Source organism: Botryllus schlosseri, chromosome 16, assembly GCF_051294905.1.
Source record: "Botryllus schlosseri isolate E-star chromosome 16, Bs_hap1, whole genome shotgun sequence".
NCBI classification, from domain to species: Eukaryota; Metazoa; Chordata; class Ascidiacea; order Stolidobranchia; family Styelidae; genus Botryllus; species Botryllus schlosseri.
Genome location: NC_137251.1, coordinates 538,404 through 561,597, shown reverse-complemented (window position 1 = coordinate 561,597; position 23,194 = coordinate 538,404). Strand labels below are relative to the sequence as shown.

Here is a 23,194-nt window from a genome sequence, read left to right as displayed (position 1 = left end):
CAACATTCGTATCACCAAATATGCTGGTTGATATAGGATGTTTTGTCCAATTCTCTACTAGCCGACGACGATTACCCCTGACGAATGTCGGCCGAAAATATTCGGGTTTATTTCAATACTAATATACTTTAATTGTACATTGAAGTTCCTCCAAGAGTATCTTCTAAACCTATATGTATCACTAAAGCACATTGGAATTAACATCGATATTAAAACTTGGCCTCCTTTGCTACTGATTTATCAAACTATGCTTGCAGATTTCACGAAAGTCGCTCGTAAGAAAGGATACTATTTCGAAAACTCTACCACACTATACCTCAACGTTACCGAAGAAACTACGCACTCGAGGTAAAAGCATTCGGGGCATATCACGCGCAAAATTCGCAGCAGGTACTAATTAGTTGCTCGTAACGGCATTCATACTGAAATGTAACATGCTAAATCAGCGCGACGCTGCTGAACTTGAGAAACATTCGGTTCTAAATCTTACTCGAACGACCGCGAGAGAAGTTAGTCTGAAAGGCATTATGCGGTAACAAGATATTTCATCGGCGTCGCCTTTTACTCTTTGCTCTCCAACATCTCGTCTCGAAATGGACAACGCAAATTTGGAAATCAATTCAGGAAGGGTTAATTTATCAACGAGAATTGTAGTTTTAATGCTATGTTCCACTATGGAAGGCTGTAAATCTGGATTGGTCGTATCGCGGCATATGAAACATGATAGTACAAAGCTAGTTAGTGGAAATGCCGTATTTGAGAAGTCACGATCAGCACACAGCATTGTCACGAAGGGAAATGAAATAGGTAAGGACAAAAAATGCAAAATGATATTTCATGTGATTAAGAACTGGCATTGTATTCTTCGTGATCGCATAAATGGTACATATTTGAACTAACAAACAGATTGCTGAGATTGCTGAATCCAAGGCCGCGGCTATATCGTTATAGGCAGCACACTCATTTCACGGTTTCAATTACAGCGCTGATGCAGCTGCGCAGTTGACCAGGATAATCCGATAACTCCGTAGTATTTTGGATGCGTCGTTATCACAAGCAACGTAACCTTACACTGGTGCGATTAAGTCATCTTCGAATATTGCGATGTCATGAAATCTCGAGCTTGTACATTTGGTGATACGATTGTTGATACTCGATGTTCTTCCACTAGTTGCTGGCGATTACCCCCGATGAGAGTCAGCCGACAATATGTAAGTTTATTTCAATATCAGTATACTATTCCATTGTATGTCGAGAGAGCAAATCAGGCTATCTGTATTGTCTGGACACAAATTATGCTTTTACCCCAATCGAATACGGGAGAATGACTTAAATACACCAATTCTGATGGAGATATATCGGTTTTTTTTCCACCGATTTTCTCGTAGGTAGGAATACGGGAAATACATGGTTTTCATGTACAGTGCAAGCTATTGAATAGTATATTTATATTCAATATGAAGTTCTGTACCCTCAAGAAGCTCTTCAGTGCAAGCTAAATCTCGAAAGAATTGGTGTATTTGACATTTTTCGCCATCAAAAGGGTGTCAAAGTACAATTTGCGATCTGAAAAGGTAATTTATCTGATTTAAACCCTACACTATGGTGAAAATAAGGGAATACACCATTTCTCAGCTATATGTCCAATGACATGGTGTATTGACTCATTATCACCCACTAGAAGAGTGTGAAGGCACAATTTCGTACCACAAAGTGCCGTTTACCTGATTTTCATCCTACACTACGCTGAAAATTGACCAAATACACGATTTTTGCACAATGCGTGCCGACTTCTGTTGACGCTGCATATTTTGGCTCAAATCGTAGCAGAAACGCAGATTTTAAAGCAACATGTCACTCCACGCGCGAAGCACCGGTTTCTTTTACGAGGCGCGTCACAACCAAAGGACTACGAAACGCGAGATCGATCCGGGCGTAAAAGATCGAGTCATAAAACTATTCCTCTCAAATCGAAACGCAGTTTACGACCAATTGTTGGTTCCCAGAGTAGCTTCTCGCAGGCGATATCTTCAAAAGCCGTTAAGTAGTTAATCTGTTTCCAGGCAATTCATCAAGTCGCGGCCGCTCGCGGTGGTCCGTGTTGAAGGCCAGATTAGCGGGCGAATAAACTGGTGTGGTCATGATATTGCCTTGAAACTGAACACCCGGCGATTACTGTATAGAGAATAACTTTGTGGTGCGTGGGCGATTCGATAGTGTCAAAGTGTTTCCATATCAGTCTTGATATTTTTGTGTTCGGAACTTGATTCGAAGTTTTTGCGAATTCAGTAATGCTAATTCTAATTATTTTTGAAAGACCAAAGACCCAACTGTGTAACGAGGCAGATTTTCGTATTAGTGACTGCATGCAAAAACGCGGGGTTCGCCGAAGGCCTCCAGATTATCGTAAGGATCCGCCAGGTTAGTAAGGTTAAGAACCGATGTTCAAGATAGTAGTAATGAAAATGTTCCGATCATAATTCACGTGGTGACAAATGACAGGTTTCCGTTAAAGGCAGGAAACCGCACTCCAAGGGTCGCGGCGCCGGCTTTGATTCGAATCATAACTGTTCCGGACAAGCTCCATTACCTCACCTCGGCGCGCGTTTTGCAAGTTCGCCACGCGACAAATCGAACTGATTGCGACGCACGCGTGACTGGAATTCGTACAACTCCGGAAATTCGTTCTTACGGCGACGAAAAAGACCCAATGTATCGCGTACACAAAGACAGTCATAATTCTAGTTTTATAATCAGACTAATATGAGCAAAATACAGGTCGTCTAAGTCTAATCTTATTTGTGAAATGTCTTGTTATATTTCCGTTACGAATTCAGTCATTCAAATTCTAAGATAATTTCGGGGAAAAATATTTATAGCTTTCATTTTAATTTTACACTAATTTGGAATTAACTGTGTAGCCTAGCCATCATTCTAGTTCCACTCTACTAATATGGAAAAACTTTGTAGCAGCAATTCCAGTTTTAATCTATTTTGGAAATGCTGAAATTTTCCACGTGCCCAAGTCTGGTGTGAACGGTGGATTATTTTAGATCAGGGGTCGCCAACTCAAAAAGGGTCTCGCGGCACTTTTCAAAATTTGTTGAGGCCGCGGACCGCATTACTTTAATATCGAGATACAATTAGGCAAGGCAGTATCACATGCAGCTATAGGTTTTTATAACTCGACGCCAATACAACACTGTTCTCTCTAACATGAGCGACGGGCATGTTAGCTACGGCAGCATTCCAGTGCGTAGTCGTAACGGGATGACTGGGGGCTAAATACCAACATTAAACTGTCCAGTGTCCATGTCTATTGCCGGCGAACTCAAGACTAATCGATTTCCTCACATCGGCTAACTATGCGCACGGAAATGCTATGAACAACCACAGGACTTCATTTCCTTGTCGCGCCAAGCGCGAAAATTTTTTCATATTATTGAGTGAATTTCGTCAATAATATTAGTACAGTTTCAAATATTACTATCAAATATTTATCCTCTCTCAGCCCACGTGATCAAATTTACCGGAAGAGTTAATGCAGGAAGTTTCTTCAGAAATTTAGGAAAGTTATTAATGCTGTACTGCATATTTGGGTGGGTCAATTGTTATTAGTCCCCTTTGACTAGAACACGATTGCAAATAGATATTTCTTTATGGGGCGCAACATTTTCCTCTGCTGTTCGTATTTTCACTGTGGGGCTCAGATTACAAAGGACACTAATATGTTAAAATAATCAACTCGCATTGAACCGCGCGTAGCAAGAATAATTTCAACCTCTTATTAATTAGGGAGTCTGCATTTCAAAATGCCTTTGTAATCGTTCTTCCGAAATTTCAAATCAGGTCGCGGGCCGCAAAATATGACCTTGCGGGCCGCGTGTTGGTGACCCCTGTTTTAGATCATCTAGCATGCTTTTCACTTTGATTTCACGCGTCAATAGCAGATAATGCTGATCTCAAACGGCGGTAACTTCATTCTGCGTTGCACGACCCACATTCACATCTACCTGTTCTACCTTTCTATGTACAATATATACCCGAATGTTTCCGGCTGACAAAATAGGAATATGCAATTCAATTTCAAATCGTGGTGTCCTCCTAAAAATGTTATTCCGTGTCGATCAAACCTTGCTCAATTCTCTATAAACGACTCTACAAAATCATTTTCCGACGTTACAATTCAACGGGTAGCGGCCTTACTTTGTTGGTTCCGTCCGATAATGAGAAGGTGAACCCGTCCGAGACGCTTTCTTTCTCGTTGCTGGTCGGTACGAACTGAATTTTTCCGGCGTTGATATCACGTTGCGTGAAGGAACGAATCTGATGACCTGAAAGAGTTTGAATCATAGTTGGGAAACTAGCTACATATTTTTTAAACATTTTACGAGTTAGATTAGAACTACATAACCCGCATTTAGTTCTAATCAGTGTAATTACCTGGTCTTTTCACAAGCTCTACCCTCCCGTGAACAGGTTCGCTCAGAATCGTATACACAAGTTGGCCAGCCGCAACGTCGTCACTCGCTGATAAATGTTCAGACGTGATCTTCTGCGAAGCATCTTCCTTCACGACGATAGCTGTTGAAAAGTAATTGTTAGTCATGATGATGTAATTATTAATAACATTATTAATAATTAATTATTTAAAATAAATTCTGAAAACATAATAAGAAACTGACAAAAATCAATAAAAGAAATATTTACTAAAATTTAATAAAAATGTTACAAAAATGAATAAACAATACAATAATATTAATAAAGATTATTTAAAACAGATACATTATTTAGACAAATTGACCAAAAATACTAAAAGATTATTATGTAAAATCAACACATTAATAAAAATATCATGAAAAATAATAAATACCTGATCACAACTACAAAATAAATCATCAGAATTACTCAAAAATTATCAAAAACAATAAAAAAATATACAATAATAGTAATAAAAATTTTAAAAGAATAACGGGAAATTCTAAAAAAAATTAATAAAAATTGGTTAAATAAATATTAATAATAAAAGTAATGACATATTTGCAATGTCACCTTGATTGACTCTAAGAACGGGCGGGTTTTTGTCTTCCTTGACTCCGATCAGGAAAGTCTGTTCCGGCAGTGTGCTTCCAGAGGCGCCGAAAACGTTGAATTTGAAATTGAAATTACCTCCGGGCGCGTCACCGGGGTGCACGTAATACAGCAGACCTGTAAAAAGTCCAATAAAATTAAATAGTATATTCAGATTATATATTGAAGTTCTGTACCTACAAGCGTCTCTTAAAATACTAAATCCGTCGTTTTGTTGATAAAATAACTCTTGGTGGCAATGAGCGTATTATTTCACTACATAGAAAAACCATCTCTCACTACTCCACTCCAATCATTAGAATTATCACTCAATTTACATTCGAGTACCCAGCCCTGGTTTCAGACCAAGGTAGGAGTCTGAATAAAGGCTACTGTCTGATGTACCTTCATCGATGTCCCGCTGGTAAAACTCTCCATCTCCGCTGGTTGTGAGGTTTGTAATGTAACGATTGTTTCTCAACTGTAGATATCCGACCGCTGGGTCCCGCACGATCACGTAAACAGGGAACCTTCCTACATCGACATCATCCGTCTCGTTGGCAAAGAGATTTTCGCGAGTGATGGCCGTAGTGGTGCCTGAACGACAAGATGGTTCAGACTTGTACAAACTACTGTTGTTTCAAAATAAGCAACTGCATCTAGAACTAGAAATACTCAATTTCAAAACCCGCAACTGGAACTAAAACTGCTAGATTTTCAAATTTTGCAACCAGATCTAGAATTACTTGCTTTTAAAAATACACAACCAGAACTAGAACTACTCAAAACACCATTAGTTAGTCGACCGCCAATCAACTAGATTGGTATTTCGTACAAGTCTGACAATGTTCGTAAAACCGAAATTTGGTTTTCTAAATCGAAACGAACCTTTTTCTACTGTGATTCCAGAGTTGATTTGAACTGTCGGAACCGCCAGAGTTTTGAGCGGTAAAACTTGACCTTTGATATCGATATCTCCCTCTTCCTCTGACGTTCTGCCAGAATCGTCAGGTTCGACCTGTTACGAATGTAGACACTTTTACATATTTAGAGTTCTCAAGTGGACTCTGTAATCAGCAGCTTTTTGGAAGTACAGAACTTCAATATAGGCCTACAACTGCATAATATATTGATATTGAAATAAACCCGAATATTTTCAGCTGACATCAGTGGTAATCGTCAGAAACTAGTAGAGAATCTCAAAGAGCTTTGCATGTAACTTCTGCACAAATGCATAATAACGAATCACAAATAATCTTACATCAATATTGATGCTGCCCTCTGTACTGAAGCCTCCATCACTCAAAATGAATCCGAGAGCATTACGTCGTCTGCGATGCAGCGCAGCCGGATGCGAGATAAAACCTTCACTCTCGTAGCAAATCAGTTCATCCAGAACGTCCTGAAATCGGCACATGAAAATTCACCGCACAATTTGGAACAACAGGTGTTCAGTAACATACGTCTTTTTTCGTTAATAATTCTGTGTCCTAAACATAAAAGATATGCGGAAACTAGTTTATATATCAGTTCCACTGCGGCCACTGCCCCGAAAACTTCAATGACTTCTTCACCTCGGTATCAAAAGTGCATAAGTACGACACACGCGCGTCCACGTCGTCCAACTATCATATGGTTGACAAAAAAGATCATCGCTCTATCAAATATGCCGGGCCTGTATTGTGGAACAGTATCCCGCCGGCCAACCGACAGTCGACGAGCATGTCCACATCCAAATCGAAATACAAGCAATTTCTGCTGAGTGAATACCAGTCAGCCCTCACCATTTACCGGACCACGACCTGACATATCGATATCGCCTTCTGCCACTTGCCACTTTATATTAGCTCCTTTTACTTTCATTCAGTGTGCATGCCTCCTCTTTACATCGCCTAGGCCAAGGTGGGTGTCTGATCTTAAGACTATACTCCTAGTCGTTTCGGCATCTTCCTATCATTCATTGTATCGCTGTCTTGTGATGTTTTGAAGTGATGAAATTCTATGAATAAACTTGAACTTGAATTTGTCAACTAGAATTATAGTTTCGACAACTCTTTTCCACTGTGGAAGGTCGTATATCCAGATTGGTCGTACCGCAGCATACGAAACATACAGTACAATGTTACGCACGTTACTGGAAGTGACATATATCTGGGAAGTCGTGATCAAAGCACAGCATTCACCGAAGAGAAATGAAATACGGTAAAGCCGAAAAATAAAAAATTGAATTTAAAGAGATGTAGAACCGGCATTATATTGTATGTGGTCGCATAAAGGGTACATATAGGAACGTCCCACATCATTAGTAGTTTTAAAGACAACCAAGTTCTACTTGCATACAATTCTCGACCAATTGACTTCTGTGAAACAAACCTGATACGTGAACGTGGACCCGGCACGCAGTTTTGTCATTTCTCTTTTATGCATCATGTCCAGTTGTAGGCTTCCTGCAATACAAAATCAGTGCGTTATGAGAGAGACTACAGGTAATAGTCATATTCAATAAACCGTTTCCAGATTTCTTCAATCGTGTCATGACGTCGTGCGACGCAGTTCGCGAAAACTTGACAAGCGAACCGGTTTCCGGAACCGAAGTCAACGTGAAGACCAAATCAGGAGACTCCGTGTCTCGATCGCTCACAAATAAGGAAGCGTTCAATATCATTGTCGCGTGTCCGCTCTTGCACAGCAATGTGTTTGTCTTCACGTCTGGCTCTTCGTCGTTGGCCGGCTGTAAACAAAGAAAGAATCGTGAAAAAACGTGAATCACGGCGGGCTAGATAATTCTCGTCTTCTATTTAGACCAGTTTTACCAATAACTTTTTTGGCATAACGCCCCTAAACCAGCCGCCAAACACCCCCTAACCCTAATGCCTGACATAACTTTGTTTATTTATTGCACACACAAAAAACGTTAGCGCTTATCAACTTTTATATATTATCCTATTCACAGGGAACACAATATACATTGTGTTAGAGTCACGCCTATGTAGAAATTTCTGAGGACCGCAGACACCCACTTGGGGAATCGCTAATTTAGAGTAATTAGAACAAAATGACGGTAATCTAATTCGATTTCTGAGTTTATGGGAATTCGGTCATTCTAATTCTATTCTTATATGTGATAACAGTTTAGCTATCATTTTAATTCTAATCTAATTTGTAAGATCTGAGAACATTCCAGTCTCCCAACTCACGGAGATGGTGACGTTGATTCTGTAGATCTGCGAGGTTTTGTGTCCGTCCGAAACTCGGAATCGGAAGAAATCTCCACGCGGCTCAAAATATTCGTGCAGGCTCTGGTAGTAGTAGATGGAACCGTCCAAAATATCCTGCATCGTAAAATGAACCTCTTCTTCCTCGTCCTCTTCGCCTGGAGTGGAAAAAGAGATGGTTACAGTTGTCACCGTTGCTACTCAAATGGAAATAGAAATGCCGTCGTAAATGTCTACTTAATTACAGTTAGCAGTAGTCAATACTTATTATAAGTGGAAGTAATCTTTTTAATCGACAAAAATATACAGTAGACGCTTTAATCACTCGCTATGACAATTTCACTCATAACAGCGATACGGACATATTTCCAAGCTACTATTTTACAACACCCAGAGTTTGAAAAGTATTTTAACTAAATGCAACTGGAAGGAGTCTAAATAAAAAATAATTTCTTGAGTAAGTATTACAAGTATCAAAACGTAATTCAGTATTCAGAAAAACTAGAATTAATTTGTTACTGACCACCTCTGAGTATATATCATAGTTTCTCACCCGATTCCTGTGTGTTCAAGAAATAGCCGAACATGGGTTTCGTTGTGATGGTGATGACCAAGTCCTGTTTAGGGGTGTCGATGTCTCTTGTCATGATGTTGCGCGGGGTCACCAACACCGTGCCCCCCTCTTCCACCTGAGCAATATCATTCACGATGTAAACACAGAAGAAAAGCAACCCCCATGACACAGAGTTGGACTCGACAATTCTAGTTGTATTATTAAACTAATTAGAGTAATTCTTGGTGTACAGACATTCGCTATTCTTACGAGAATCAACGCTGATTTGATATGAACTGAACTTCATTTTTGTTGTTTTTAAAATTTGAAAATTCTAATTATTCTAATCTAATTTGAAAAAAGCTGTAGCTGTAATTCTAATTCCAATCTAATCTAGAAAATCTGAAAATTTGACAGTTGTCCAACCCTTCCTAAATGGAAATTACCTCAATCCCGCTGCCAATGATCACAGTCGGTGGCTGACTGTTTGCCGGAGTGATCGTAACGGTGAGTACTTGATTTGACAATTTGTTGCCGGCCCGGTCCGACACGTAAAATCTGACAGCGTCCGTCAGCGGTTTCAATCCGATGTTCTCCGCACTCTGATAACTGTTTTGGAAAGTTAAAATGTGGTTATGGTTAGTAATATGAGAGGTATTAAGAGACTCGCCACATACTTAGGTAAATTATTACTATCATTATTACTGTTGGTGTTGGATTCGATGAATAAAGGTGAACTTGTACTTCAGTGATAAATGCCACTTGATTGCAGTTGTTGCGGTGATCGCCATCGTAAGAATATTTCATCAATTTGTACATCACATCAATTCTCTATTGACACAAAAGTCTATTGAATAAGGGACCAAAATTTCAAACAGTTTGCCCAAAAGGCTTCGAAGAAGCAAAATTTTAAAATTTCTAAGTACAGCATCAGTGATCAGACAACTGAATATTGATGTCCAAAGTTCCATTTATCATCTCTCCGGTTACTGCTTCCAACATCATATTTTTACCGTTGTTTTGTTCATTTGTCATAAAATTGTATAGAATATTCATATTAAAATAAACACAAATATTTTCGGCCGACATTGATACATGTCATACCCTCATCCCCGGTGATATTTTTGATTACTTTTGACAAAGCAATAGACTGTCTGCTTGTCCGTCTCCCTACCTGATACGTCCAACGTCGATGTCTTGTTGAGTGAATGTATCCTCCGCAAAGATATCCCCGTGAATGCTGCTCACCAATATCCCGTGGATGGGTTCTGATTCAACATGGTAGGTGATCTAAAAAATTGATATTCGGAGATAGGCCCGGTAGTCAGTCATGCACAAACTGATGGGTTATCGAAATGCGCAACAAGAACGGTTCCCTTTTAACGCAAAACTGGAACCAGAACTAGAATCTGCAATTAACTAAAACACAACTAAGTAGATTTTAAAAGGACGGGGTTTCGACCACCGAAACGCACAAGCTGGCTATGTCGCTGTTAGTAGTGATGACTCTGAACTAGCAATGGCTGCATAAACATCACACAACAGAACACCAGCATCACAACGCTAAACTATGACATGCGTTTTCTAGTTTATATGAATTCCCAACTAGAATTAGTAGTAAAACTACTCAAAAGTCCAATGGTTAGTTGACTGTCAACTAAATACTTTGGTAGTTTGTACAAGCCTGCTGCTAGTCAATATTTCTAGTGATATCGTGCTTCTTACTTGATGTTTGTTGGAATCCGAATCAATGAACGCCAAATTTTCCCTCCCCAGCACTTTCGTACTCCCCTCGGTCAAGGTGAGAGACAGCTCGGTGGCAGAATCGGGCCGCGGCCCAGTGCTGTCAGTTTCGAGGATGGATATCTAAAAGAAATATTCAATGGTACAGTTAAAAATACTTTTGGAGGTACAAAACTTTACTATACAATCGAATAAAATATTCAACGATACAGTTACGGCAATGATTCTTAACTGGAGTTCACTCAGCCTAGTCTCAAGTTTTTGTTTTTGTGACCTGCCAAAAATTTAGAGTTCGCTAAAGCCTTGCAGATTAGAGTAAGGGTTTGAGATGTTAGCAAAGGTTAAGAAACACTGAGCTAAGGCTTTGTTACAAATAATTTCTAATCCCTGTTCAAATTACCTGTATGACTTTGGTAGCAGTATGCATCGTATCTGTAACGCTGACTTGGATCTGATCGAACAGGAATTTGCTGGAACCGTCATGTACGTATTGCAGTGCGTTTCTCTGAATCTGAATAGACACAGTGATTAGAGTACTCCAATCTGAATCAAGTATTAATTCTATTAATTCAAGTGCAAATACTGAGAATCTGAGATGATACGTTCCTTACCACTAAGAGTTAATTTATCAACCAGAATTATAGTTTTGATGCTGATTTCCCCTGTATGGTAGGTACTAGGCACTAGGTATGGTCGGAAACATACCAAATCGAATTTAATGTGATGCAGATCTGGCTTCATATGTGGTTGCATAAAAGGTTCCTATTTGAACTTACCACACCATTCATACTGTTATGATGTGATAATGAACAATACTTGAATACTCACAATAAAGACCTATCATCTATCCATCAATTGTATTCAAATGATTACCTCATCGTGGGTGAATGAATCCCCCTCCCTCACAATAACCCGCATGCCACGATCGCTACGAAGTACTTTTCCGCGTAGAGGCTGCTTCACAAGCGTGAAAATAAGATTCCTGTGGTTGGTGTCTGGGTCAGTAACCGCCAACTGTTGGCTTCCTGTGGCAATTACGAGATTTGATGATACTGTCGGAGGTACAGAACTACAGTATACGATTAACTAATATATATTCATATTGAAATAAAGCCGGACGAGTGTTAGTCAAAAATATTTGAGTTTATTTCAATATAAAAATATTATTCAATTACAAGATTGATTGTCATTACCAGAAGAAGTGAAATAACTTACCAATTGGTGCAGTGCCCCCTTGAGTGACGTCGATTCTTGGGTGAGTGTGGGTGAAAGTGGGTCCGGCTGTATCGGTCTGGTCCAGCAGTTGAATAGTGAAAAATGATGGTTGCAGAGTGTGGAGACCGTCAGACACGGTGTATTCGAATCTCGCGCTAAGAGGCATCGATCGGCTGTGAAAAATAAATGGGGATTACAACAAAGGGTGGTCATTAAAGAAGTATTTCTACCTTTTGAATTACTCAAGTATGTTTTTCCTCAAATAGTTATGATTTTAGACCACTTATACTTCTTCTTGATACATTTTTAGTATTTTAGGCAAAATTAGTCCCGAAATCCTTTCTTTTTATTCCTTTGGAAATTGCCATTTCTAATGGTACTAATTGTATAATCACTCTGACTACATCTGAGTAGAACCCAAAGTACAACCTCACGCACCAAGACACTGCAACTAGATAATTGCAGTTGTCTAATTAGACTAATTAGAGCGAAATGCCAGCAATCTAATGCCAATCTGATTTGAAAAATGTTTCTATGCTCTCATTGAATTCTAATCTAACTCTAGTTTTCCTTAAAATAGAACTGTGCAGCTATAATTATAATTATAATCTAATTTGAAAACGCTAAAAAATTTCTAGTTGCCAACTCTGACACCGATACTCACATCACTTCGCTGAAAGCCTCCGGATCCAGGTCCGCATATTGGTAAAGATTCTCTTCAATGATTGTGGCCTCATAGTCCAAGTTCTCCTCCATATCGTCACCCTCGTAGGATAACGACATCATTGTGTCGTCGGCCGGTCGGAAAATGATTTTGTTTGAATCGATCTCGCTTTGCGTGAAGAGAGAGATTGGAACGTTCGGATTGTCGGAATGTTCGATCGTTCCGAACGACGCGGGTATTGATCTGAGTGTGGAAAATGGAATAGGTGATCGATGGAGTTGTTCGAAAATAACTTTTTCTTCAAAAACTGGTGGCTCGGGTAAAAATGCTGCACACCAAATTTGACCCGATTGCACCCGGTAGAAGCGAAGTTATTGGTGTTCAAAATTTTGGATTTGAAATAATAGTATTCACGGCGGGTAGTTCTATAATTAATAATAAAAGAATCACTTCAATACATACACGTTTTTAAGTACTCAAGCAGGGTACTGCTACCTCGCACTGCCTACTTACGTGGTTGCGTTTTTGGGAAAGTATATAGCATAAAATCTTTCAAGCTAAAACTGGGCCTAGAATGATACGTGTTTTTAAGTTCTGTGAAATCACTACTTCTACTTGAGTGCTATCTATGGCTACTCTGAAAACCCCTGCATACGTCACACTTACTGTGTAATATTATAAATCAAGTCCCGGTCCGGCGTATCTGCGTCAGTGTATCGTATGTATCCGCTGTGCAGGACGGTGATGGATCTTTCGTCAGCCACCATTTGGGGCGGAAAAGAGAGTCCTCGGGCCAGTTGCGGTTTTTCGTTGTTTTCGGGAACGACGGAGACTCGGAAAACGTTTTCGTCGACGTGTCGAGGTGGGCGGAAGTTTTCGTCCAGCACCTGAAAATAAAAATAAAAACAGGAGCGTAAGGTAAGTGGAACAAATAAAGTGTGTAAAGTAAGACAACTCAAGAGTGTAAAAGAAATGAAATAGGACATCGGCAGATGTGGCAGTGCTGAAAAGGACTGTCATCACCTCAAATTCAAACGCGTCTTCCTCTCCAAAGCCATCGAGATCCCGATACCAAATCTGTCCGTCGTTGATCTCCTCCTGCGTGAACTTAGTGAGAGGCGGGGACTTCCAGACGCGGTCTTCCATTCGAGTCCATTCGTCGCTCACAGAGATGGGACTGTCAGACGCCATCGACGTCAGCTTCACGACCTGACCGCTATGGAAAATATCGCCAGTTATAATACAGGAGCAGGCTTATGTATTTTCTACCAACCTGGTTTTTTGACGACCTGCTAGTTCTAGCTTTAATTCTAGTTGCGCATTTTGAAAAGTTGGTAGTTCTAATTATAGCTCTAGTTGCAAGTTTTGAAATATGAGTTTCTGGTTAGGTTTTATTTGCGAGTTTTATAGGGTGCGTAGTTCTAGTTCTAGTTCTTGTAGCAGATTTTGAAAAGTGAGTAGCTATAGTTCTAGTTCTAGTTGCACATTTCCAAAATGCACATTAAAACCTACATCTATAAGAGACCTTCCTTATCACTTTTCAAAAAGGAATTATTCAGACACCGTATCTCCTATTACTAACACCACTTGTCTCACCCATTTTTTCATGTTATTGGTATTCTTTATGTTATGCTATGCTGAATTAGATAATCCCAACCAACTGTAACCAAATTTATGAATAATATCTGTAATTGTTAATGCAGGGTGTGTTCAGACTAGTTGACCCTACCCAGAGTCATATCGATTACACCCTGTCCTACACCGTTAAGTATCTTGTTATAATTTCATGCGTCAATGTTATTTTTGTTTCGGTTGAACGAATCAATAAATATTTCTCTTTCTCTCTCTCTCTCAGTCTGTGCAGTAGCGATATATAGTTAATAGTTACAAACCTTGTTGTATTTGTCGGTTTCAAAACGTACACCAATCTTGCCGCATTGCTCTTTGCGTTCGCGATGATGCGCAGTAATTCACCGGTGATATGCAGGAGGCCCCCGCTGCGAACTCGCGACATTTTGTTGACGAGGGAAGGCCTACCCGCGTTCTGTTGGATAAAACAAGTCGGAATTGATCATATGAGGTAGGTTGTTCAAAAGAAACTTTTTTTTCTAATCTTACAGGCTAGTTGAAAAAAATGTTAGGTTGGCTAAAAGAAAATAACAAATTTCACTATATTACAACTAAATTATTGTAGTTTAACATTTTGGATTTGAAAAAATTCGTATTTACAGTGGGAAACATCGTTATTTGTAATTATAGAATCACGCAACCGCAAATACTTTTTTTCAAATCGAAAATTTTCAAGGCAAATCAGTCAAAGTTTGGAGCTTTTACTCGAGCCTGATCATAGGTGAACAAAAAGTACGCAAAAACATACCAGTGGCACTATCTCCACCCTCAATGCGACATTGACAACGTGGAACTGGTCAGTGACTTGGAGGTCGATTGCATCGTTCAACACTCCCTCCGCTTCCTCTTCTGTGTTTGTCACATATTTCAGATGGTTTCTTGTTAAATCGGTCAACTGGAATTAAAAAGCAGCACTCATTTTCCTGCCCCTTTCGTCAGAAGACAAAACTCACCGAAAAAGCTGAAATAGCCGCCCCTGGTCTTTGCGAGTTTGTGAGACGCCCATATTTGGGAGTCGAAGCGATTCGAATTATGACTGCTTCCGGGTTATCTTCGTCAACAATTTCCAGGACCTCGCTGTTTATCTTCACTGATTTTCCAGCGCTAAACAACAAAACTTCGATATAGCCGGTGTTCTATATTGGTATCAATTTTGTCATTAATTTCATCACATCAACACACCAGAAGATGGCGCCACAATGGAAAGATAGTAAGGCGTCGAAACGACTTGGAGTAGTCCTTGAAATCAGACACAGTCATTCTCATTCTTTCCATACAACTATACATTATTGGTTTTTAGTTGCGGATTTTGAAAATCCAGTAGCTTGTTAATTTGTACATTTTTTACGCACCTCGTGATGAGAGGTTTGTTTCTTTTCACCAGAGGCGGTTGCGACGACACGGGAAGAATGTTCACAGATTTCGACTGCGACACCAAATGTCCGTCCGTAATCTTCAACGTCACGGAACCCGACTGACGACCAAAATGAGCGTCGTGCGAAAACCAGAGACGTCCTTGATGGATTTTTTCTACGCAAACTTCCTCGCCGACACGGACTCGGATCTGAAACAATTTTGGATTCACAGGATTGCTTTTAGTGCACTCTATCGGTCATATATTACCTTGACCATGATTAACTTATAAAGAATGTGATAAACATAAACACGGTCAAGAAATGGTCGTAAAAAAGTTATATTATCTAATTTAAAACTGAATTTTTTCAAGTTTTTGCAAATTCAGTAATTCCAATTCTAATCTAATTTGGAGAAGGTGAAAATTATCTAGTGATCAAACCCTCAGCAAGATCACCTCGTCAACTTGAATTTCTCCGTTGGTCGGTTCTTCTTCTATAACTAGACTCAATTGATCCAACTTAGAATCTCGATCCGATATTCTGATAGTCTTGTCGTCGATGATAGATCTTCCTCCGATCGTAACAATCACGTTTCCGAGCACATCCAACACGGGGGCATCATTGTTAGCCTGAAATATTCCAATGCAAACTCATTCTGAATAAATTGATATATCCGTAGTGTACCTGGCACTGTCGCCCATTCTCGTTACCAAAATAACCTTCAGGACAAGCGGTCACGCATCGCCCACCTAAATTCAGAGCAAATTCGCATAAATATCGACGCATGATTTCTATAAAAATCTCTTACTTTTATTAGTCCGTTTCACCATAAACGAATTTCCGTCACACTGCGCGCAATTTGTTGCGCTGGAACAATCCAGACAATGTCTTGGGCAAGGAACGCAGATATTAGTATCTGGGTTTCGGACAAAACGTCTGGGGCATGAAGATACGCATCTGCCTTCTGAAAAAGGAGTTGCATTGATTAAGAAAAATTGGCGATCAGAGGGTCAAGTCCGAGTCACAGTGTTATGACTCGAGTCAAAGACATTGTGGTCACTGTTCATATTCAATTTAAAGTATTGTTAAATCCACTTTTTACAACTCTGCACTGTAATATCAAGTGCTTCGCATTCACAATACACCAATTTTCCTCGCTTTTAATTGTTTCTGGTCGCATTTTCAAGTACGAGTACCAATAAACGAAATCCCAATAGTGTGGTTACTGTACTATTCTTCGAAATTACAATGAAATGTTGGTCTTCGCCGTTTGACTTTCGAGTCATATGACTTGGTCCAAGTTATACGTAATGACTCGAGTACAAGTCATTACACAGATTGACTCAAATTGAGTCGAGTCATGATCCATATCTTAAAAATGACTCGAGTCAAGTCGAGTCACCTAAAAATTGTGACTCGAGTCATTAGAAAGGTGACTCAAATCATACAATTCTTACCAATAAGGTAATTTATCAACGAGAATTATAGTTTAGACACTATTTTCCACTATGAAAGTCTGTAAACTTCGATTACTCTTATTGCAGCATACAAAAGATGTAGTACAAAGCTCATGCCCTAGTAGCCGTCAAATAGAACGTTACCGTGTAGAATAGCTGGTCGGTTGCATTTAGAACAGGATTCTCCATCAACACACGAAAGGCAGTTTGGAATTCGACACGGAATGCACGTGGAATTGTGCTCATAGAAACCTGAATAATAAGACTCTGAATTTTTGCAAGAAGAAACAAAATCATGCGGTTGCAAACCAGAAGTGCAAATCTTCACGCAGCTTCCTTTCTGCAACTTAGAACCAGGAATACAGTCGACGCATTGGCTGGCGTCCTCGCCCCAACACGTTTGGCAGCTCCAATCGCACTCCTTACAGATTGCCGTCCCCGATATTGACGCTACAGTTTACGAATTTGATTTGAATTGGAATTATAAAAACTAGAAATGGGACCGTACCTGTAGAATTTGGATAAAATTGCTCCGCGCATTCCTTTACGCACTCCCCAAACTGGACCACTTGGTTCGGGTCCCGGCACGATGTGCACCTTGGACCGCCCGCCCCAAATTGATGTATTTCGCAAGTCGCACACGACGCCGGGCATGGCAAACATTGGCCTGGATATATCGAATTGAACATTTGAAATTTGTGATCATGATTCAATACTATTCAACTGAGCGAACCTTTTTTGACGTAATATCCATCTTCGCATCTCTGCACACACCGACCAGTAACTGCGGAAACGACTTTTCCATCATGGCAATCGACGCAATGTTCTTCAGAGTCGCATGACGCACAGCCGCTCATGCAGGGTACACACATCGAACCGACAGCTGTCAGCTAAAAAGTCAAAATTTAAATTTATATAAAATAAAATTTTACATTGTATACGAGTCAAGTCAAGTCACTCGATTTTTGGAGGTGACCCAAGTCAAGTCAAGTTAAGCCGGCCTATACTTGAAAAATAGGCCAATAAAGTGTATTTAATCTGTTTGAATAAATAAGTGAAGAGTCAGCAAATGAGTATATTATTAATCCAAGGCCTTCCGTATGAGGCGAGAGTTTCAAAAAAGTCAGTTTAACCTGACTAGAACTGAATAATGAACAATGAACACTAGAACTTGGACTCGGACTCGAGTCTCAACTTACGACTCGGTGGAGAATTGAAAATGACTCGACTTAATTCGACTTGAGCCAAAACTATAAAACTAATTACTCTGAATCTTGTGACTTGGGTACGAACCTGCATCCCAGCACTGGTAGACAAAAATTACCTTTTTGTGAGTTCCTTTCGGGCAAACATGAACGCAACGTTCGTTTGTATCTGCGTCATTCGTATGCAAAGTCAACACAAGCGACTTTTCCAATCTGTTGCAGTCCGCCAATTTATCTTTATCGAAACACTGTCGCGTTATCTCGTCCGCAGTCAGATCAAAAGTACCGCATTCCTCCGCGGAAAGACACATTCTTTTCAAAGATGATGTCATGTGCGATGTCATAAGCAAGAATCGGCGGTCTATGCATGATGTGCAATTCGTGTTGGAAGGCCCGTCGCAGTTTGCGCATGATTCGTGGCAGCCTGCCATAAATGAAGGTAATAGTCTGCTATTCACTTGTGCAAATTAGGGTTGGGCACAATGATTAGAGTTCTCAAATCTAAATCGAGTATTAATCCTACTGATTCGAGACCTGAGAGATGATTTTTCTAGTACTAAAATTATAGCCTCCTTGCAACTAATCAACGAGAATTATAGTTTCGATACTATTTTCCACAGTGTAAGTCTTGAAATTGCCTTTGCTCATAATGCAGCGTACGAAACATGTAGTATAAAGCTACCACGATACTCGAAATGCCATATCTGCGAAGTCGCGATCAACTCACAGCATTGTCACAAAGTGCAGTGAAATCGGTATGGTCGAAAAAATACCAAATTATCTTTAATGTGATGTACAATTGGCATTGTTTTCTTTGTGGTCGCATAAAAGGTACATATTTGAACTTTCAAAACCATTCATACTATTGAAATGTCAGAATGAGTAACTCTCAAAGCCTAACACTCCATTCACAATCTAATCACTCAGCCCTATTGCAAATCAAACGTACGTCTGCAAACTTTGTTTCCCGGGAAAAATCCTTCTCTGCAAGCCTCCACGCATTCTCCAGTTTGAAACAAGTCCGCTCCGGGTTGAATGACGGCAGACGTACTGGCGCAGGCTGTACAGTTTGATGAAGATGGCCCAATGCAAAGTCGACATTTCTTGTTACAAGCTGCGACACATTTAACAAGTTAAGACTTGTACAAACTACCAATATAGTTAGTTGATGGTTAACTAACTACTGCTTTTATAGCAGTTCTAATTGCACATTCGTTTGGCTTAAGACGTGATACAGGTGTGCTGTTGTGTGATGCAGCCATTGCTAGCTCTGGGTCTTCTCTACTAACAGTGGTGCAGCCAGGGTGGATTTTTGAGTCGAAACCCTTTCATTTCCAACTTCATATGGAAAGCCAATACAATTCCGGTAAAATAAATATTATTGTATCGCTTCTGAATTGAATCTATTAGTTGTGTTTTAGTCAGTTGGTTGTGAGTTTTGAAAAGTTCTAGTTCTAGTTCTACTTCATAATGAGGATTTTCAAAATCAGCAATTTGTTTGCCACAAGTCGTATGATTGGAATGAGTACTTTGCATATGGCATACCTTTGCAAACACCTTCATCGGCAAAATAGCCTGCGGGACATCTCCGAACGCATTTTCCTTTGTGAAGAACTTTACTTTCAACGCAAGTCAAACATTCGGACAGTGAGGGCCCAGAGCAAGTGTCGCATGATGGGTGACAATCTGTAACGGTCAATCGGTCAGAGTTGACATCTGGCAGCAATTTAGCGATTTTCGCGACGCATCAGTAGAAGCAAAGTTATTGGTGTGTAAAATTTTGGATTTGAAAAAATAGTATTTACGGTGGCAAATTTTTTCATTATTTATTATAGGTCTACTTATCGTAAACACTTTGATTTGAAATCCTAAATTTTGAACATCAATATCTTTGCTTTTACGGATTGGAAATGAGCCAAACAGTTTCAACAAGAACCCAGTAAAATTTGAAAAAAAAGTCATTTCTGTACAGCCAGAGCCATGATGCAGTAGCCGTTTGCCCAATTGTTTTGATAATTTAACCCATGAACGTGATGGTAAAATACCCCAAAACCACTTTCTGCTATATAGAATCCAAATCATAAAATAGTAAATAGTACAAGTATTCAAAAACTACCCAAAATAGTGGAAATCTTTCTTTACTGACTCCCTCTGCATATAACTCACCTTTGCAACTATGTTGTTGAGATCTGTAAAACTTGGCTGAGCATTCCGAAACGCACAGACGGCCCTGCATGAGTTTTCCAGGCGGACAGGAGTCACATGCGTGGGCAGATGAGGAGCAGGAAGCGCATGACGCGTGGCACGCTGTAAGAAAATTGCGTTTTTGAAAAGGATGCATTAATAAATTTTTAAAGATACTTTCTGGGGTATAGAACTTAAATATACATTGTAATTGAATAATATAGTCATATTGAAACAAACCCCAAAATATCCAATTATATACTACAATCCAGTCTATTTTATTAACATGTTCGTCACGTAGATAAACTGAAACTCAGTTTGCTCATATTTTATGTTGAATTTATTACTATGACGTTATAACAGAATGTACGCAATGCAGTTTGACAGCAAGTTTTTGATGTGACTCTTGTAGGTACGGATCTGCAGTACACAATTAAACAATATTTTCATATTCATATCAACCCGAATATTTTCAGCTGACACTCGTTACCAACTGGTCGTAAATTCAAAACAACTTTATTATATGTCCAACGAAGGCTCTGCTGAATTCTCTGCTAGTTGCTAACGATCACCCCTGACGAGTGTCAGCCAAGAATTTTCTACTACATTTCAACATGATTATACTATTCCATTGTAGATGCAAGTTTTTAAATTTTCATTTACTGACGACTGCCATTCTCACCTTTGCAGACGCCGTTGGCGAAAAAGAAACCGTTGCCGCAGTTCTCTACGCATGAGCCATCTTGAACCAGCATCGTCTTGTTTGTGCATTCGACGCATTCATCCTTCCCGAGACATTCCGCACAACCGCTCGCGCATCCTGCAATTAATGTATGGCAATAGGAAGTAGACTTGAACAACTAGATAATTCTATTTGTCTAATTAGTCTTATTAAAGCGAAATGTTTCTATTTTCATTCGAATCTCATTTCTGGTTTTCCTGAAAATGTACAGACATTTGCCATCCTCATAAATGAACTTAACTTGGGTCTGGTTGACATTTTTTTTTTGCGAATTCAGTCATACTAATTCTAATCCAATTCTGATAAAAATGTCTGTTGCTATAATTATAATTCTAATCTAATTACGAAAAGCTGAAATTTTATAGTAGGCCCGCTCTAGTAGGAATGTAGAAAAGACATGAAAAGTTGCATACTTTTACAGACGCCTTCGACATCATAGTACCCGTCGATACATTCGTCAACGCAAGAACCGTCTTGCAGAAGTTGTGGTGATTTGCATGATCTGCATGTGTTCGGAGAATTCGCAAGCGCGCATTTCTCACAACTCTCGTGGCAACCTTGAATGGAGGTAAAGAAAACAATTCACTCACGATTTAGGAATTTGTGCAGACTTGTATAAACGACCTGTCTAGTCAGTTGACGGTTGACTAACTACTGGTTTTTAGACTCGTTGATCTACTGGCAAATTTTGAAAACAGTAGTTTCAGTTCTAGTGAAAAGTTTTGAAACGTGAGTAGTTCTAGTTGTACAAGTCTGAATCGGCGTCAACGTACGTTTGCACGTTCTCCCGTCCTGGTAATATCCGGGCAGACATCTTCTTACGCATTTGCCTTCTTGAATCAAATCTCGCGGATTATTACAAGTCAAACATTGCCCGTAGTTCGGTCCGTTGCAGGTTGCGCAGTCGGCGTGGCAAGTCACAGGTTCGCACGTCGGACAACATTCTCCTGTTGGAATGAAAATTTTGTAGCTTTTAAACATTTGTAAGGCTGGGCACAATGATTCGAATAATTTATAGGGGTAGTTATAAGCGTATATATATGTATATAATTTAGCCGAAAGTGGCTATTTTTGTGAAATTTTAGAGTTCATCTCGGCGACCAACACAAGGTGATTAATGACAATATGCTAATAAGGGAGATTTTCTAATAATGCAGTTGCCATAGTAGAGGGCCGATTTTTCTTAGTTGGTATTAAATTTGCCTTATAAAGGTGATCCAAACATACTTTACAAAATACAAGGTTTAAAAATGAGCAGCTTTGCCTAAAATTTTATAAGTGGGAGTATAGTTTATAAAAATTGTAATTTGTGTTACGTAGTGCAAGAAGTCGCGACGTACTAGAAGGTAAAAGAACTCTGGTTACAAGGCTTATGAACTAGGGTACTTGAAATTTATGAATTGATAATTCTAACGATTCGAGTTGAGTTGTGAAGATTTTTTGAAATACTGAAATTATATACTATTTGCTATAAGAATTAAGTTCCAGTGCTTTTACCAAACGTGGACACATGTTAGCGGAAATGACGTTTCAGTGAAGTCCTGCATGCCACATCATTCTTACCAAGACAAAATGCAATGTAACAGATCAAAAAGATATCAAATTATCTCTAATGTCACATAGTACCGGCATCATTTTGTCTGTGGTGGCATATAAGACACATATTTAAACTTTCGACATCATCCAGACTCTTATGGCGTATAATGAGTGATATTAGATACTCGACTCGAAGTCTGATGCTCAAATGACGAAGGTACTCGAATTTGACCGATCGTAGACATCAGTTACTTGAATAGTATTTTAACATCGTGGGAATATTTTCATGCAATGCATACCGAGAGTGGTTCAGATTTCATATGTAATTCGAAGCACCCACACTGTTACGCTTCACCGAAAACATTCCAACGATTTACACATGAAACATTCAACCAATAATACAACTAAAGATGTGTACAGGTAAGGGGTTAGCGCGAACGCAGACCCCACTAGCAGAAATTACACGACCGAGTTACCCACATTTGGGGTAATCGCCGAGGTCAACCCAACCGCAGTGCAATGGTTGGGCCTCGCCCGGGCGGAACGACCTGAGTGATCGCCGTTAACCGCTTCGTCAGGTAAGTATGCTTTGCTCAGGTTTTTTGCCTTCACATACTCGCGGAATT

At 39.6% G+C, this 23,194-nt stretch overlaps 2 protein-coding genes and 1 non-coding gene across 3 annotated transcripts in view; 1 reads left to right on the top strand and 2 right to left on the bottom strand.

The window, feature by feature from the left end:
• LOC145458499 (uncharacterized) overlaps nucleotides 1–23,194 on the top strand; it is a 178,619-nt gene that overhangs the window by 69,437 nt on the left and 85,988 nt on the right. The window lies entirely within an intron of this gene.
• Nucleotides 1–23,194, bottom strand: part of LOC145458497 (extracellular matrix organizing protein FRAS1-like) — a 73,345-nt gene that overhangs the window by 20,655 nt on the left and 29,496 nt on the right. The window contains exons 11-47 of the mRNA XM_080336875.1: nucleotides 21,806–21,979; nucleotides 21,446–21,589; nucleotides 20,973–21,110; nucleotides 20,273–20,413; nucleotides 19,652–19,792; nucleotides 19,056–19,220; nucleotides 18,226–18,530; nucleotides 17,635–17,791; nucleotides 17,410–17,568; nucleotides 17,211–17,351; nucleotides 17,046–17,153; nucleotides 16,253–16,408; nucleotides 16,129–16,193; nucleotides 15,900–16,073; nucleotides 15,442–15,653; nucleotides 15,043–15,193; nucleotides 14,838–14,984; nucleotides 14,353–14,504; nucleotides 13,484–13,676; nucleotides 13,127–13,347; nucleotides 12,461–12,703; nucleotides 11,797–11,969; nucleotides 11,455–11,606; nucleotides 10,982–11,092; nucleotides 10,564–10,704; nucleotides 10,013–10,128; nucleotides 9,285–9,447; nucleotides 8,839–8,974; nucleotides 8,268–8,443; nucleotides 7,579–7,801; nucleotides 7,444–7,517; nucleotides 6,332–6,472; nucleotides 5,959–6,088; nucleotides 5,476–5,667; nucleotides 5,053–5,208; nucleotides 4,444–4,584; nucleotides 4,207–4,334 (exon numbers count right to left, since the gene is read on the bottom strand). Coding sequence (XP_080193001.1) covers nucleotides 4,207–4,334; nucleotides 4,444–4,584; nucleotides 5,053–5,208; nucleotides 5,476–5,667; nucleotides 5,959–6,088; nucleotides 6,332–6,472; nucleotides 7,444–7,517; nucleotides 7,579–7,801; nucleotides 8,268–8,443; nucleotides 8,839–8,974; nucleotides 9,285–9,447; nucleotides 10,013–10,128; nucleotides 10,564–10,704; nucleotides 10,982–11,092; nucleotides 11,455–11,606; nucleotides 11,797–11,969; nucleotides 12,461–12,703; nucleotides 13,127–13,347; nucleotides 13,484–13,676; nucleotides 14,353–14,504; nucleotides 14,838–14,984; nucleotides 15,043–15,193; nucleotides 15,442–15,653; nucleotides 15,900–16,073; nucleotides 16,129–16,193; nucleotides 16,253–16,408; nucleotides 17,046–17,153; nucleotides 17,211–17,351; nucleotides 17,410–17,568; nucleotides 17,635–17,791; nucleotides 18,226–18,530; nucleotides 19,056–19,220; nucleotides 19,652–19,792; nucleotides 20,273–20,413; nucleotides 20,973–21,110; nucleotides 21,446–21,589; nucleotides 21,806–21,979 — 5,840 coding nt within the window. The remainder of the gene's footprint in view (nucleotides 1–4,206; nucleotides 4,335–4,443; nucleotides 4,585–5,052; nucleotides 5,209–5,475; nucleotides 5,668–5,958; nucleotides 6,089–6,331; nucleotides 6,473–7,443; nucleotides 7,518–7,578; nucleotides 7,802–8,267; nucleotides 8,444–8,838; nucleotides 8,975–9,284; nucleotides 9,448–10,012; nucleotides 10,129–10,563; nucleotides 10,705–10,981; nucleotides 11,093–11,454; nucleotides 11,607–11,796; nucleotides 11,970–12,460; nucleotides 12,704–13,126; nucleotides 13,348–13,483; nucleotides 13,677–14,352; nucleotides 14,505–14,837; nucleotides 14,985–15,042; nucleotides 15,194–15,441; nucleotides 15,654–15,899; nucleotides 16,074–16,128; nucleotides 16,194–16,252; nucleotides 16,409–17,045; nucleotides 17,154–17,210; nucleotides 17,352–17,409; nucleotides 17,569–17,634; nucleotides 17,792–18,225; nucleotides 18,531–19,055; nucleotides 19,221–19,651; nucleotides 19,793–20,272; nucleotides 20,414–20,972; nucleotides 21,111–21,445; nucleotides 21,590–21,805; nucleotides 21,980–23,194) is intronic.
• On the bottom strand, nucleotides 22,991–23,154 carry LOC145459543 (U1 spliceosomal RNA). The gene has a single exon (XR_013921459.1). It is a non-coding gene; the product is annotated as a U1 spliceosomal RNA (small nuclear RNA).